Here is a 15,432-nt window from a genome sequence, read left to right on the forward strand (position 1 = left end):
ATGGGGAGCCACATACCAGGACAGGACATGGGGAGCCACATACCAGGACAGGACATGGGGAGCCACATACCAGGACAGGACATGGGGAGCCACATACCAGGACAGGGGGAGCCACATAGTAGGACAGGACATGGGGAGCCACATAGTAGGACAGGACATGGGGAGCCACATACCAGGACAGGGGGAGCCACATACCAGGACCGGACATGGGGAGCCACATACCAGGACAGGACATGGGGAACCACATACCAGGACAGGACATGGGGAACCACATACCAGGACAGGACAGGGGGAGCAACATACCAGGACAGGACAGGGGGAGCCACATACCAGGACAGGACAGGGGGAGCCACATACCAGGACAGGACAGGGGGAGCCACATACCAGGACAGGGGGAGCCACATACCAGGACAGGACAGGGGGAGCCACATACCAGGACAGGGGGAGCCACATACCAGGACAGGACATGGGGAGCCACATACCAGGACAGGAAAGGACAGGACAGGGGGAGCCACATACCAGGACAGGACAGGGGGAGCCACATACCAGGACAGGACAGGGGGAGCCACATACCAGGACAGGACAGGGGGAGCCACATACCAGGACAGGGGGAGCCACATACCAGGACAGGACAGGGGGAGCCACATACCAGGACAGGACAGGGGGAGCCACATACCAGGACAGGGGGAGCCACATACCAGGACAGGGGGAGCCACATACCAGGACAGGACAGGGGGAGCCACATACCAGGACAGGACAGGGGGAGCCACATACCAGGACCGGACAGGGGGAGCCACATACCAGGACCGGACAGGGGGAGCCACATACCAGGACAGGACAGGGGGAGCCACATACCAGGACAGGACAGGGGGAGCCACATACCAGGACAGGACAGGGGGAGCCACATACCAGGACAGGACAGGGGGAGCCACATACCAGGACAGGACAGGGGGAGCCACATACCAGGACAGGACAGGGGGAGCCACATACCAGGACAGGACAGGGGGAGCCACATACCAGGACAGGACAGGGGGAGCCACATACCAGGACAGGACAGGGGGAGCCACATACCAGGACAGGACAGGGGGAGCCACATACCAGGACAGGACAGGGGGAGCCACATACCAGGACAGGACAGGGGGAGCCACATACCAGGACAGGGGGAGCCACATACCAGGACAGGGGGAGCCACATACCAGGACAGGACAGGGGGAGCCACATACCAGGACAGGACAGGGGGAGCCACATACCAGGACAGGACAGAGGGAGCCACATACCAGGACAGGACAGGGGGAGCCACATACCAGGACAGGACAGGGGGAGCCACATACCAGGACAGGGGGAGCCACATACCAGGACAGGACGGGGAGCCACATTCCAGGACAGGACGGGGAGCCACATACCAGGACAGGACGGGGAGCCACATACCAGGACAGGACGGGGAGCCACATTCCAGGACAGGACGGGGGAGCCACATACCAGGACAGGGGGAGCCACATACCAGGACAGGACGGGGAGCCACATACCAGGACAGGACGGGGAGCCACATACCAGGACAGGACGGGGAGCCACATTCCAGGACAGGACGGGGAGCCACATTCCAGGACAGGACGGGGAGCCACATTCCAGGACAGGACGGGGAGCCACATTCCAGGACAGGACGGGCAGCGTCTCCGCAAGAAAAATAGACATGCTGCAGTCTATAAAGACGCGCCGCATGACCAGTTACGCAGAGCCGCTGGATGCGGCCCTGCATGCATAGTGGAGACGGAATTTCATAAAATCCCCTCCACTATTTTGTATCTGGACGCTGCGGATGTACGCAGCGTCTAATCTGCAGCGAATACTGAAGGTTTCCTGACTGTGGAAACATAGCCTTACATTTAGGTTAAGTTCACACTGGGCATTTTTGCTGCGTTTTTTTTCTGCAGCAAAACTTGATTTCTTTACAGCAAAGTAGCTGGGGCAAAAACACGTTTTGGTGAGTTTTTTTACATGGGTTTTTAATAATAATAATAATAATAATAATATCTTGTGGGGTTATCTTGTGTCTCTTTGTACATGCTAACCAAGTGGAGTGCCGCCAGAGGAAAAAAAAAACTAATACATGTAGAACCATAGATCCTTTGTAAAACCGGCAATTCATGTGCCGTTCATTTTTTTCTCATTACTGCACCCCATCTTGACTGAAAAAAAACAGAAATATAGAAATTTTTGCAAATTTACTAAAAAAAAGAAAAACTGAAATATCACATATGTAGATAAAAAAAAACAAAAAACATTCAGCCATAATTTATTTCATAATCCGTACACACTGCTAAATGGCTTTATTACTTCCAGCAATTATCAATTTTTTGTTAAAGAGTCTGAAGCCTCCATTTAGTGCACTTCACACTCCTGATACAGTCCCAACATGGACGTCATGGCCCATAAACAGGACAGAATTTACCTCAGTAAACCGCTCCCGGCCATAGACCCTACAGAATTTACCTCATTATATAGCTCCCGCCCATGAATCTGAGAGTTTACCTCAGAAAGGAGCTTCCGTCCATGACTGACATAATTTACCTCAGGAAACAGTTCCCGCCCCTGAATCTGACAGAATTTACCTCAGAAAACAGTTCCCGCCCCTGAATCTGACAGAATTTACCTCAGTATACAGCTCCCGCCCCTGAATCTGACAGAATTTACCTCAGAAAACAGCTCCCGCCCATGAATCTGACACATTTTACCTCAGTATACAGCTCCCGCCCACAAGGCTGACAGGAGTTACCTCGTCTGGTGGTGGCTGTCTGACCGGAAGAAGGAACTCCCGACTGAATGAGACACACCTCAGAGGAGCGGACATTACAGAGAGAGTCTCGGCTCCGTGTTAAGAGGTAACTCGGTATTTTTATGGCGTCCTCATCAATACTCAATAAAACGTCTTAATGGCGCATCGTGTGTGATTCGAACGCTTGGTTCCCGCTCTGCGCTCGTGCTGGCGGTGGGCGGGGTTTAGCGTCCATGTCGATGGTCATGTAATGGCGGCAACTGGTCACCTAAAATGGCGGCTCTGCCTAGTGTTCTGTAGTTCTGTGCTCCTAACCTGTTCCCCCAGATAATCCCGTGGCACAAACTGGGCCTAGTCTCACTAATGGAGACCCGTTTCCCAGGCCTGATGACTAGAAACATAAAAGTGTAAAAAAAAAAAAAACCTTGATAAATGAGTGAAACATTGAGACCAAGTCTCACCCAAACTCCATACTTTACCTCAGAAAATCGGTTTTGTGCCCCAAATGTTGCGTAATTTGGGACATTTAAAAAAAAACGTAAAGTCACAATTTACGCCCCAAAATTTTTACACCTTAGTTTATGGCTCAACTAAGAATTTTTACTGCACCAATAACCATATTTTACCTCATAAAAGGGCCCCATAAAGCTCGTGTACGTGTAAAAAAAAACCCGAAGCACAGCTGGTCTGGCGTTTTGTTTACTGGCAGCAGCGGTAACGTCACAGCTATAGCGCACGTCACCACTGCAGCCAATCACTAAGCTGGCAAATGTTTGTTTTTTGCAGTTGGGGTTTTTTTTTTCCAACGACGTGCCCGAACATGAGGGGTTGTAGTTTTGAATTTTACCCCCAAAAATACTGAAAAAACGGGAAAAAAAAAATCAAAATAATTTTTACAGGGTTCATTATATGGTAAAAATGACCAGGCAACTTAATTTTCCAGGTCAGTACGATTACTGCAAAATCAAACCTGTATAGGTGTTTTTGTTTTGGTTTTTTATGTTATTTTTATCTTTTTTTTATTATTATTATTATTATTTTAGTGACTTAAAAAACTTCTAAACTTTGTTAAAAAATAAATAAATAAATAAGATTAGTTTCTGTCTCCATTTTCCAAGGTGTGTATTCGTTACTGGCGCTGTATTAGGGCACGTTTTTTCTATGTGATGCGTGCACCATTTTGATCTGCAATTCTTTATTATTTTTTTTTACGGTGTGTACCTTATGGGTTAAATGTATATTTTCTATCCATCAGACTTTTGTGCCACTGTGGCGATACCAAAATATATTAATTTTTGTAAATCTGTTTAATTTTGGATGCTTAAGGCTATGTGCACACGTTCAGGATTTCTTGCAGAAATTTCCTGAGAAAAAAACTGAAATTTTCTGCAAGAAATCCGCGCGCGTTTTTTGTGCGTTTTTTTTTTGCAGATTTTTCCGGACATTTCCCAGTGCATTATATAGTGGGAAATCCGCAAAATTAAGGAACATGCTGCGTTTTTTACCGCGATGCGTTTTTTGTTTTTTTCGTGGAACAGATGCCCGGTCAGGATTGAGCCATTTTATTGTATCTGACAGAGATTGACAACAACATTTACTGGTAAGTGAATAAATAGCAGCAATAGGAGCCATCTCTGATCCCTGCTGTCACAGTTAAGTGCATGGTAATAATACATTGTGGGGTTGTAGAAGGGTTAAACAGTCACAAACATTCACAATTTCAGTGTTATTTATTTGTTCACTGTGCAATGCTATATATCTGGTTACTGCGGTGTTACTTATCTGGTCACTATGCAATGGTATTTATCTGTACGGTTTCATATCTGGTCACTGTATGCCGTTATATATTGGGCCATTGTGTGTCGTTATTTATGTGGTCACTCTCCAGTGTTATTTATCTGGTCACTGTGTGGTGTTATGTATCTGGTCACTGCGGTATTATTCATTTTGTCATTGTGTAGCCTTATACATCTGGTCACTGCGGTGTTATTTATCTGGTCACCGTATGGTGTTATTCATTTGGTTAATGTGCAGCGTTATTTGGTTACTTTTCTGTGTTATTTATCTGGTCACAGTACGGTGTTAGTTATCTGGTCATTGTGCAGTGTTATTCATCTGGTCACTGTATGGTATTTAGCTGTACAGTGTTATATCTGGTCACTGTACAGTGTCATATCCATTGACTGTACGGTGTCATATTTGTTCATTGTATGGTGTTTATCTGGTCACTGTGATGTTATTTATTTGGTCACTATATGGCGTTATATATCTGGCCATTGTGCGCCGTTTTTTATGTGGTCACTACTGCGGTGTTATTTATCTGGTCATATCTGGTCACTGTGGTGTTATTCATCAGGTCACTGTACGGTGTCATATCTGGTCAGTGTATATGGTGTTATTTATCTGGTCACTGTATCTCGTAACTATGGTGTTACTCCTCTACTTACTATACAGCATTTTTATCTGGATGCTTGATGACTAGATGGTATAGTATGCTATAACAAGAACATCTGGTGTCAGCTTAGCCTGAGGACATTTTGGGATGAGGACTGCAGTCTTGCTTCCTGTGTTATCTGGTCACTCATGTAGGAAATGTGCTTTCACTTTCACATTCAGGCTGGTTGTCAGCGACTGAAGCAGCAGAAGCCGGGTTACCTCGGGCTCAGATCTTGTGAGCATAATATCTCTGCTCTGTTCTCGGCTCCTGTGTCGTCCTCTGAGTCTCGGGGGGTCCCACATTACCACGAATGTAGAGAGCGAGGACTGGACTCTGTGTGAGCTGATGTCTCATGGAGCAGCAGGTAGGGACGAATGCTGGAAAGGCGATGATAAGTGGTCAGATAGAAAGTAATTATTTTTGTGGTTTTTTTTAACCAATAATTTTTATTAAATTTTCTGAAAATTTTTGAACACAAAGGATCAAACAAAACCCATAAACACATACAATAACAAAGTAATTCTGACGGAATGAAAGCAAAAGCCATTGAAAAGTAAAGGAAATCATGCGGGAGCTGTCGGGGACTTTCCTCTCTTGTTATCATTGATATCGTTTTATGTTTAATTATTTGTCATTTTGAAAATTTTTAGGACGCGATCCATTGAAAATTAGACAGAACTCCTCTGAGACACAACTTCCTTTTTACCCCTTCTTGTTGCTGCCCACTTTATTTGCGCTTTCCTTTTTCAGAAACCCATAACTTTTTTCCCGATCGATGGAGCTGAAAGAGGCTTTGTTTTTTTTGTGTGGCGGGCTTACCTTTTATTAATACCATTTTTTTGATGTACGTACAACATTTTGGTTGCTGTTATTGCATCGTTTGGTGGAGATGCAGCTGCAAAAAACAGCAATTCTGATATTTTTGATTTTTAATTTTTTTATTAAAGCGTTTACCTTGTTGGTTAAATCATTTTATATTTTGACAGATCGAACTTTTTTTTTATTCTTTTTACTTTTTTTAGATTAAGATGCAGAGACCATTCAAATTACGGTACTCTCTTTTAAAAAAAAAAAAAAAGATTTAAAATTTGACTTTACACGTTATTTTTTTAGTCTTAGAGAGTGAACCTACGATTGTTCTTTATACTGCAAGTTACTATTGTAGTATTTAGTTAAAATCACCATCTCTTATGAAGCCATAGGAAGGGGCAGCAAAATGGAGTTGATGAGGGTCTTCAGCAGACCCCACAATTGTGTCATGGAGTGGAAAACGTAGAGGTCAGAGATATTTTTACTCACTGACTGTCTTTATACTTTTTTTTTAATGCAGTGTTTTATTCGCTGGCAGCCGGCAGATAACGGTGATGATATCAAATGCTGAGTATGTGAGATGCTAAAATCAATTTCCTCTTGAATTTCTCCTCCAGAAAGTCATGGCCGACAAGTGCAGTTTCCTCTATGAGCAGCTGGTCATCTTATTCTTCGGCCACAGATGTGACGAGTGCGAGGAAACAGGCGGCATCCTCCAGTACATGGCCGTACCGGTCTGTCACAGCGTAGATGGCGTACTCAGCCACATGAAGTATTGCCAAGCCGGGATGTCCTGTCGATGTAAGACCCCTGACAAACACACGTTATCCTGTTATTGGCGGGTTATTAGTCTCCAGTATAAGGATTCCACTCAGGGAGTTTCCAAGGGTGAATTACATCTGTAGTCGCTTCTTCTACATCACATGATAGAAACTTTTTTTTTTCTTTAACTTTATTTGCCATTAGTTCCCGGTTGTTCTTTTGCCCGAGTTATCGTGTCCCATTGGAAGATTTGCAGAAAGAATAGATGCCCTGTGATCCTGAACCTCAGCGAGGATCGCAAGAAAAAGGTCCAGGTAATGGAAAAGCAATGTGGCAAACCGTCGCTAAAAACTGTACAACCCAAGTACAATTACATATGTCTTATTTTATGAAAACACTACAAATGTGTGATCAATGCAATTCTGACCTCCGAACGCCAGGCCGGGGTCACATCACCGGTGGGAGTAGTGAGATCGCAGTGATCAGTCCATCACCACTAGCAGGGCTGTGGAGACGGAGCCCATTTTGGTGGAGTCGGAGTCATGGAAATTGAGGAGTCGGAGGTTTGGCTTACCGCCTCCACAGCCCTGGTATGAGGGAGTCGGAGTCAGTGACATGGAAATTGAGGAGTCGGAGGTTTGGCTTACCGCCTCCACAGCCCTGGTATGAGGGAGTCGGAGTCAGTGACATGGAAATTGAGGAGTCGGAGGTTTGGCTTACTGCCTCCACAGCCCTGGTATGAGGGAGTCGGAGTCAGTGACATGGAAATTGAGGAGTCGGAGGTTTGGCTTACCGCCTCCACAGCCCTGGTATGAGGGAGTCGGAGTCAGTGACATGGAAATTGAGGAGTTGGAGTCGGAGGTTTGGCTTACTGACTCCACAGCACTAACCACTAGTGTAAAGTAAAATCATTGTAAGGGACAGCGGCACCATCTTTATCTCACCACCATTTTATGCTCGGCTTTATTAGTGTTTATTATTTAGGTGCGCTTACAAGCGATGATGTCCTTACTGTCTGTGGAAACCCCTTGCAAAATACTTTTCATGGAGCTCGTCCTCCTGTTCCACAACCACCATTGTGAAATGTGTAAGAGAAAGGACTCGAAGAACGCAGTGCCCCTGTGCCACAGCGTGGATGCCGAGCTCAGCCACATGAAGTACTGCACCGCCGGGATGTCCTGCCGATGTAAGTGCGGAGACCGCTTACCTTTATTTTTTTTTTACCGTTATGGGGGTCTCTACTTCAAGATGTATTTTATCAATAAGCTACAGGGCAAAATAGGTGACCTTAGATCAAAGTTCTGCAGCCAAGGGAAAGGTAGACGTGCTTTTCAATTTTTATTTTTTTAATTTGTCTACAAATATAAAAATGAAACGCTGGAAAAAATCCAAGTGCAATGAAATAGTGAATAAAAAACACCGTATTTTGGGAGGTTTTCTATTACAAATTTCATTGTGTGGTAAAAATGGCCTGGAAACATGATTCTCCAGTTTGATAACTTATTCTCATACCCCACACTTCGGCGCCGGGGTCACGTGTCACAGGAGCCCCTTGGAGAGCGAGTGCCGGCACAGGAGGTGAGTGTAAGCTTTTTTCGTTTTATAAGGGCCAAGCGTGGGGTATGAGAAGGGGTTGTCCTAGTAGTAGATAACCCCTTCACCCCTGGGCCATTTTCCGTTTTTGCTTTTCTGTTTTTTTGCTCCCCTTCTTCCCAGAGCCATAACTTTTTTTATATTTCCATCAATATGGTCATGTGACGGCTTGTTTTTTCAGGACGATTTGTACTTTTGAACTACACCATTGGTTTTATCATATAATGTTCTGAAAAATAGGGGGAAAAAATCCAAGCGTGGTGAAATTGCAAAAAAAAAAGTGCAATTCCACAATTGTTACGAGTTCGCAGATACCAAACATCTAGGTTCTTTGTCATTTAAATGGTGAAAAAAAATCCAAAGTTTGTTAGGAAAAAAAAAAATAAAAAAATGCATCATTTTCCGAGACCCGTAGTGTCTCAATTTTTTGGGACCTAGAGCTGAATGAGGGCTTATTTTTTACGTGTCGAGCTGACACCATTTTGGTGTGGATACGATCTTTTGATCACCTGTTATTGCAATGTTACGGCGACCAAAAAAAGCATAATTCTGGTGTTTTGACTTTTTTTTCTCAATACATTTTTTACCGATCGGATTAATTCTTTTTATATATTGATAGATTGGGCGATTCTGAACGCGGTGATACCAAATATGTTTTATTTTTAATTTTTTTAATTGTTCTATTTTTAATGGGTCAAAAGGGGGCGATCTAAACTTTTATTTTTTTAACATTGGTTTTTTTTTTGTTTTTTTTGTTTATTTTACACTTGCTTCAATAGTCTCCATGGGAGACTAGAAGCTGCAATCATCCGATTGCTTGTGCTGCACATAGCAGGGATTGAGCTCTGCTCTCTTTAGCAGAAATGCTCACTTGCAATGAGCTCCGACTCATAGCTATCCGGCAATGACCACCACAGGAGTCTCCTGCAGACCCCGAGTTGTCATGCTATCCCATCGGTGACCTGTGGTCTTGTGACATGGGCAGTATTAGTGACGCCTCTCCGGCGCAATCGTGTTCAATGCCGCTGTCAGAGGGGCACATGTCAGCTATTGAAATCTGCTAACATGTGCCAGAAAATATGTTAGGCCAGCGCCGGAGCCCGCATCAAAGGGGGAGACCCGACATGCGCCGTACATATACAGCGCATGTTGTGAAGGGGTTCAGTTGCAAAGTTTTTGTTTTTTTTTTATTATTATTAACCTGTCCTGTCATCAGGTTTGGCCAAAACGAGTTACGGCCACCGCCTTTCAGGCTTTAGATAAGCCCTGATTGGTGGTGGTCATAACTCATATCGGCCAAACCTGATGACAGGTTCCCTTTAAAAAAAGAAGGGTCTTTCAGCAGACCCTCGTCTGTTGTGACTATTCAGATATTTACAACAGCATTTGATGGCGATTGGAGCTGAGCTCCGGTTGCTGCTGTTAGAGGCAGATGCCGTCCTGAGCCCCGCTCCATAATCACTTTATCCCAAGGGTATTTAACCTTCTGTTTGTGTCTGACAGTCCCTGGATGTCCGGCCGCTCGATCAATCATTTCTCATTGGAAGAAGTGCAGCAAGGAGGATTGCCTGGTGGCGTTCAACCTGAGGAAGGATCGCAAGCAAAACGATCATCCAGTGAAGGTTTGTTACAACAACATGTCAGATTGTGCGGACGACTAAATCCGGATTCTTTACATATGAAAGATGGCGCCCTTCTAGAAGCAGGATATAATAATAACCGATACAACCTGCAGAAGGAGGTCGGTCTCCTAGGCAACGAGTTGTAAACAAAAGTTAACGTATCAAGAAAAGATGCAAACTGTAATAAAAGCAGTAAATAGCAAAAGTGCTTGTTTACGACTATGTCCATCTATGAAGATCGGAGCCTCGCCACGATATTTCTCAATTTTCAGGTATGGCTAAGGCTCTAGTCGGTATTCATAGGTTTATGGAGGGAGCTTTACATACAGCGCAACGTGCCTGCTATTTGGCCTCAGTAAGAACAGTGAATATAGTGAGGTGTACTTTTTTTTTTTTCGTTCACAGAAAAAAACAAGGCTGGAACTCGGTTTTCCCTTCTTTAATAGGGACATGACTGAGTATCAGCGCCGGGTTCTGTTTTTGATTTATCACGCCTGGAACTGCAACCATCGTCAGACGACTGCGGGAATATACAACTGTGATCTCCCCGAGTGCCGAACAATGCGGGCCGTGCTCCAACACATGGAGTCTTGTGAGGACGGATCGACCTGCCAGTGTAAGATGGCCACCGCAGGCGCTCTTAAAGGGGCTTTCCTTACACTACTCATTGCCGGGCACTTCAGATACCCTGTTATATTAATGGGTCTTCAGTATCAAAGTGGTGTATGATAGCCTTTCCATTTACTATAAATAATCACTAACAGACTTTGCGCAGACTCTGCTTTTCTGCACATGTTGCCTTGTATGAGCTGTGTTTTATAACCGTATGTTGTATATTTCAGTTTCGAACTGTCGCTATGTCAGCTTCACCTTCACACATTACATGATCTGCTTGCGGCACGACTGCGAGATATGCTGGCCTGTGAGGAGCGAGATAAATCAGCTGTGTAAGTCGGAATCTTTCCAGGGATCTGTAATCTGGACAATCGCTGTATATGCAGATAGGTTCTGGAAAACGCTCAGCCCATAATTTCGGGGCCGAATTCAGACATCCGTGTATCATTGACCGGTCCGTACTGAGGCAGTAGAGTTTGGGTAATGTTATTCTGGGGGTAGGAGATGGGCGATCACCTAACCTAATCCCCGGGGAAGGCTCCCAGCGTTGGAGGGCATCCACTACAGGTTTGTTAGTCACGCACCTATTCTATTTCCGTTCACACAAATAAGGTTTTTCTTTCTGTCAGGCAACTTATGAGCTTCATTTAGATGAACAGAGCAGTCACCAAAATTTTCACAAAAAGTCATATGCATATGTGACTCAACCCTAACGCTCACTTAGCTTATAAAAAAATAACTGATGTTGCTCCCGAAAAGTTGGACAAGTGGAAACTTATGTCATGCGAGTGTGCGATTTTTTTCTTCACCTAGCATCCATATACAATGCGTTTTTAACATCATGTTTTACATACTATAATACTCTATGTAATTTAAAGCTACTTTACAAAACTAATGAAGCAATCTTATAGATCGATAGATTTCCTGTAGATCTTTAATGTCTCAAGCCCCCTACATATTATACGCTTGCACCCTTTGGTGCCTTTCACGTGGCACTAAAGGGTGTTTAGCTGCCTTATTTAACCTATTAAATTAAATAATTTTTAAAAAAATGACCTGGGGTTCCCCTTATTTTTTTTGATAACCATCCCAAGTAAAGCAGACAGCTGAGAGCTGATATTATTATTGTTATTATACCAGCCTGCAGCCACCCCCAGAGTGGCACATCACATTAGATGCACCAATTTTGGCGTTATGCCTGGCTCTTCCCGATGCCCTGGTGCGGGCGCAATCTCGGTAATAGTAGTCGGGGTTGATTTGTCCAAAATTACAGCTGACATCAACCCCTGGGGTTAGTAATGGAGAGTTGTCTATCAGATGTCCCATTACTAACCCAGTTAACAAAAATAAACACACACAGGAAAAAAATAAAGCTCTTTATTTTTAAAAAAGACCTCCCCCCACACTATCATTCTTTCACCAATTTATTAGAAAAAAATTTAAAAATCATGCCGTAATCTAAGGAATCCGAAGTAGTCCAGAATGCAACATTCAAAAAACATAAAAAGAAGATACACTCCGTCGTTCATCAATTTATTACCCAGAATGTTGCCACAAAGCTCCGCTGTAGTCCACGCTCCGGCGACTGAATGCCAGTAAAGTGACCGCTATTCACAGGCACCAGGTGCTGACGACAACTCTCATTAGAGCCACCAGGTCTCGCTGAGCATAGCGTGAGGCAGCAACAATGATGAGTGTTGTCGTCAGCACCCGGCGCCTGTGAATAGAGGGAACTTACTGCTATTCAGTCGCCAGATTCAAGAAGCGTGGATGACGGCGGAGCTTCGTGGGAACATTTTGAGTAATAAATTCATGAACGAGGGACAATCTTGTTTTTATTTGTGTCTTTTTATGTTTTTCAGGTATCCATTTCTGGAGTACTATGGACCTTCCCAGCCTGATTTTATAAGCCCTAAGCTGACTGCTTTTCCTTGGCTGGTTATCAAAAATAGGCGAACCCCACATCATTTTTATTTATTTATTTAGTATGGTAAATAAGGCTAAACACCCTATAGTGCCACATGAAAGGCTCTAAAGGGTGCAAGCTTATAATATGTAGGGGCTTGTGACATTAAATATCTACAGCACTTCTATCTATTCCATAGATTTATTCTATCTCTATTATGACGGTTCTGATTGTGAATGTATTGCACTCTGCTGATGAAGTATCGCATGATCTGTGAGCCGTCAGATTTTTTTCTCGCACCCATTTACTTGCATTGGCGAGTGCGCTCTGATTCTCGCATCCATTCGCAGCATGCTGCAAATTTTTCTTCAGGCATTTGTTGTTTTTTTTTTTTCATATCACGATCTTTTATTAAACAAACAATAAGTGATGTTCCAATTTTCACACTGTCCACTGGGGCTTTTTTAGACTTGTACTTTATGTTCTTTCAGGAATAGTTTTCCGCAGCTTCATTTTCATCAAAAGCAGGATTATACTTTCATTATAGTAAGACGGGATTTCACAGCTCACCTTCCCTTCACAATGACTTAGCACATGCTCATTAGATGCTTCAATTCATCAGGGCCAGAGTATGTTCATTGCTGCTAATGTGCAAGTGCACTTTCTGGAGTAACAGGAAGTTAGATTCTTTAAAAAAGCCCAGTGCATCATTTCTTTCTTTTTTTTTTTTTTTTTTTATGCAGATTGTGATACAGAGAGAAACAATGCCAAAACATTTTCTAATGGTGACTTTTCTATAAAAAAAAAAAATTAAAAAAATACAATCCCAATGGCATGTCCTTATAATGTGCTGCCTGTTATCTGACACTTATTTTTTCAGAATATTTTTAAAAATGTCACTACAAATCCATTATTATCATTACTGTTCACTAGAGAAATCACCGGACCCGAGTACAACTTAGACTCACGTGCAAACCTTGTATCTCGTGGTGCACGTTCTGCCGGAGAAGAGCAAGTCCTGGGGGCAGCGTAGGAGATATGTGTATCACTATTGCCGCAGAGTTGTAGTAGGAGCCCGCAGCGCTGCAGTTTTCATTTGCTGTAATAAGCGTGGTTTACTTTGGTGCCCTCTAGTGGTCAGCCGGTGGTGTAGGACATTAGTATTAAAGGGATATTTCATCTCCCAAGATCCTATCCCAATATGTAGTAGGCATAATATTAGCAAATACCTCCAATTAAAAATGTTGTATAGTTCTTCCTATAAACGATGTCGCTTACCGCATGTGCAGGGGATTGCAGTAGCTTGGTATCCATGATTACGGCCACTTATATAGTGACAGTTAGTGGTCGTAACTATAGTTTCCTAAGCTACTGCAATGCCCTGCACATGGGGTAAGAGATACCAGCTAATCAGAAGAACTATACAACATTTCTTATTGGAGGTATTTGGTAACATTATTATTACACCTGCTCCATAATGGGATAGGATCTTGGAGATGAGAATATACCTTGAACATTAAGACCCCTGGGCCTGCCATGACATGTTCTGCCATGAAAACCAACTTCTGTCTGACATTCATAGTCTGTTATTTTTACCATTTACTGCGGTACTAAGGAGACTAAGAAAAAATAAAGTGAAAAGTATAAAAAAAATGTGAATCACCCCTTCTCTTACTATATATAATATATATATATATATATATATATATATATATATATATATATATATATATATATATATATATATATATATTATTATTTATTAGATTAATTTATTCTTATTTATATATATATATATATATATATATATATATATATATATATATATATATATATATATATATATATATAATAGTCCACTTCCATATTAGTTCGATCTATCAAAATATAAAATTAATTAGCCATAATGAGAAAAATAAAAAAAAATCCAACTTTCAAAATTAGGGGTGAGGGTCACTGTCAATCAACAAAAAAATGCATAAACAAACTTAACAAAACATTGTATCTACCCCAAAGTGGTATCCATAAAACCACCAGTGCACCACCAAATAATAAGCTCTCGTACATCTCAGCAAAAAATGAAGCATTGGGGTCTCAGAAAAGGGGGTTATAGGAGCTAACACTTTTGTGTGATGTCGCAGGCGGGTTGGAGCAGCTCCCGGCCACCATTCCTTCGTACAGCAGGTGGAAGCATCTTACCCCGGCGGCCCGCGCTTGTAACGCTGACAGGTAACAGGCGGACAGTAATGTGAAGCGTCATTCTCGTCTCAGGATCTCCACATTGTGCTGACGCTTTGTTGTTTTTCGTCACACAGTATAAGGGCGTCGTGGGTTTCTTCAATCACGTACAGGGCGATCCGGACAAAGGGCAACCCCGTGATCGGTCCTCCATTGTTCCTGAGACGAGAGCAGCCGTAGCGGCAGAGATACTCTTCCCATAGAGGCAGTGAGAGAGGCTCCAGTTTCCGTAATGTGCCTTTCAGAGTGTCACATCTATGTTTCCATTGTTACGGTTTTCTTGAATTTTCATTGTTAAATCTGTTCTTTATTGTTGATCTGCCTCACTCATGACTCGCCTCAAAACAGCAAGAATGAAAATAATTGTTAAGGATTAGACACCCGACTGTAGATTGTGTCTGTAATGTGATGTTGTAAGGAACCAGGAAAGCAATAAACACTAAATTTGTCATATTAACTTTTACTGTTAAAGTCGGGCTTGTTACGCTTCCACCAACCAACAACATGTGACAGGTTAATTCACACACACCCAGTCACAACTGAGCAGGACCGCTGTGCTGCGTCACTCAGTAGGTACGGAAATGCTGACTACGTTACTATAATTTACCTAATTGTGTACATCCCCCTGGGGCGACTGCCGAACATTCACCTGGAAAACTGGAACGATCAAACGCAT

The 15,432-nt window shown here is 43.2% G+C and overlaps 1 protein-coding gene across 3 annotated transcripts; it reads left to right on the top strand.

The window, feature by feature from the left end:
* The first annotated feature begins 2,552 nt into the window (after positions 1 to 2,552).
* On the top strand, positions 2,553 to 15,213 carry LOC143785352 (uncharacterized). 3 transcript variants are annotated; one of them, XM_077274125.1, is made up of 9 exons: positions 2,553 to 2,879; positions 6,638 to 6,821; positions 6,987 to 7,096; positions 7,767 to 7,968; positions 9,879 to 9,997; positions 10,403 to 10,613; positions 10,840 to 10,944; positions 14,660 to 14,747; positions 14,834 to 15,213. In XM_077274125.1, the coding sequence occupies exons 2-9, from the start codon at positions 6,644 to 6,646 to the stop codon at positions 14,934 to 14,936; spliced, it is 1,116 nt and encodes a 371-aa protein (XP_077130240.1). In that variant the 5' UTR covers positions 2,553 to 2,879; positions 6,638 to 6,643; the 3' UTR covers positions 14,937 to 15,213. The 3 variants fall into 3 exon arrangements, with proteins under 3 accessions (XP_077130240.1, XP_077130241.1, XP_077130238.1); XM_077274126.1 differs by lacking the exon at positions 2,553 to 2,879 and adding an exon at positions 3,617 to 3,716 and having other exon boundaries at positions 14,834 to 15,086; XM_077274123.1 differs by lacking the exon at positions 2,553 to 2,879 and adding an exon at positions 5,388 to 5,574.
* The last annotated feature ends 219 nt before the right edge of the window (positions 15,214 to 15,432 follow it).

This window comes from Ranitomeya variabilis, chromosome 7 (genome assembly GCF_051348905.1).
Source record: "Ranitomeya variabilis isolate aRanVar5 chromosome 7, aRanVar5.hap1, whole genome shotgun sequence".
Taxonomy (NCBI): Eukaryota; Metazoa; Chordata; class Amphibia; order Anura; family Dendrobatidae; genus Ranitomeya; species Ranitomeya variabilis.

Excerpts from the sequence above, each read along its gene's own strand:
- LOC143785352 (XM_077274123.1), top strand. Across the intron at positions 6,822-6,986 it reads AGCCGGGATGTCCTGTCGAT|TTCCCGGTTGTTCTTTTGCC; the intron begins GTAAGACCCCTG and ends ATTTGCCATTAG. Across the intron at positions 10,945-14,659 it reads GAGCGAGATAAATCAGCTGT|GCGGGTTGGAGCAGCTCCCG; the intron begins GTAAGTCGGAAT and ends GTGATGTCGCAG.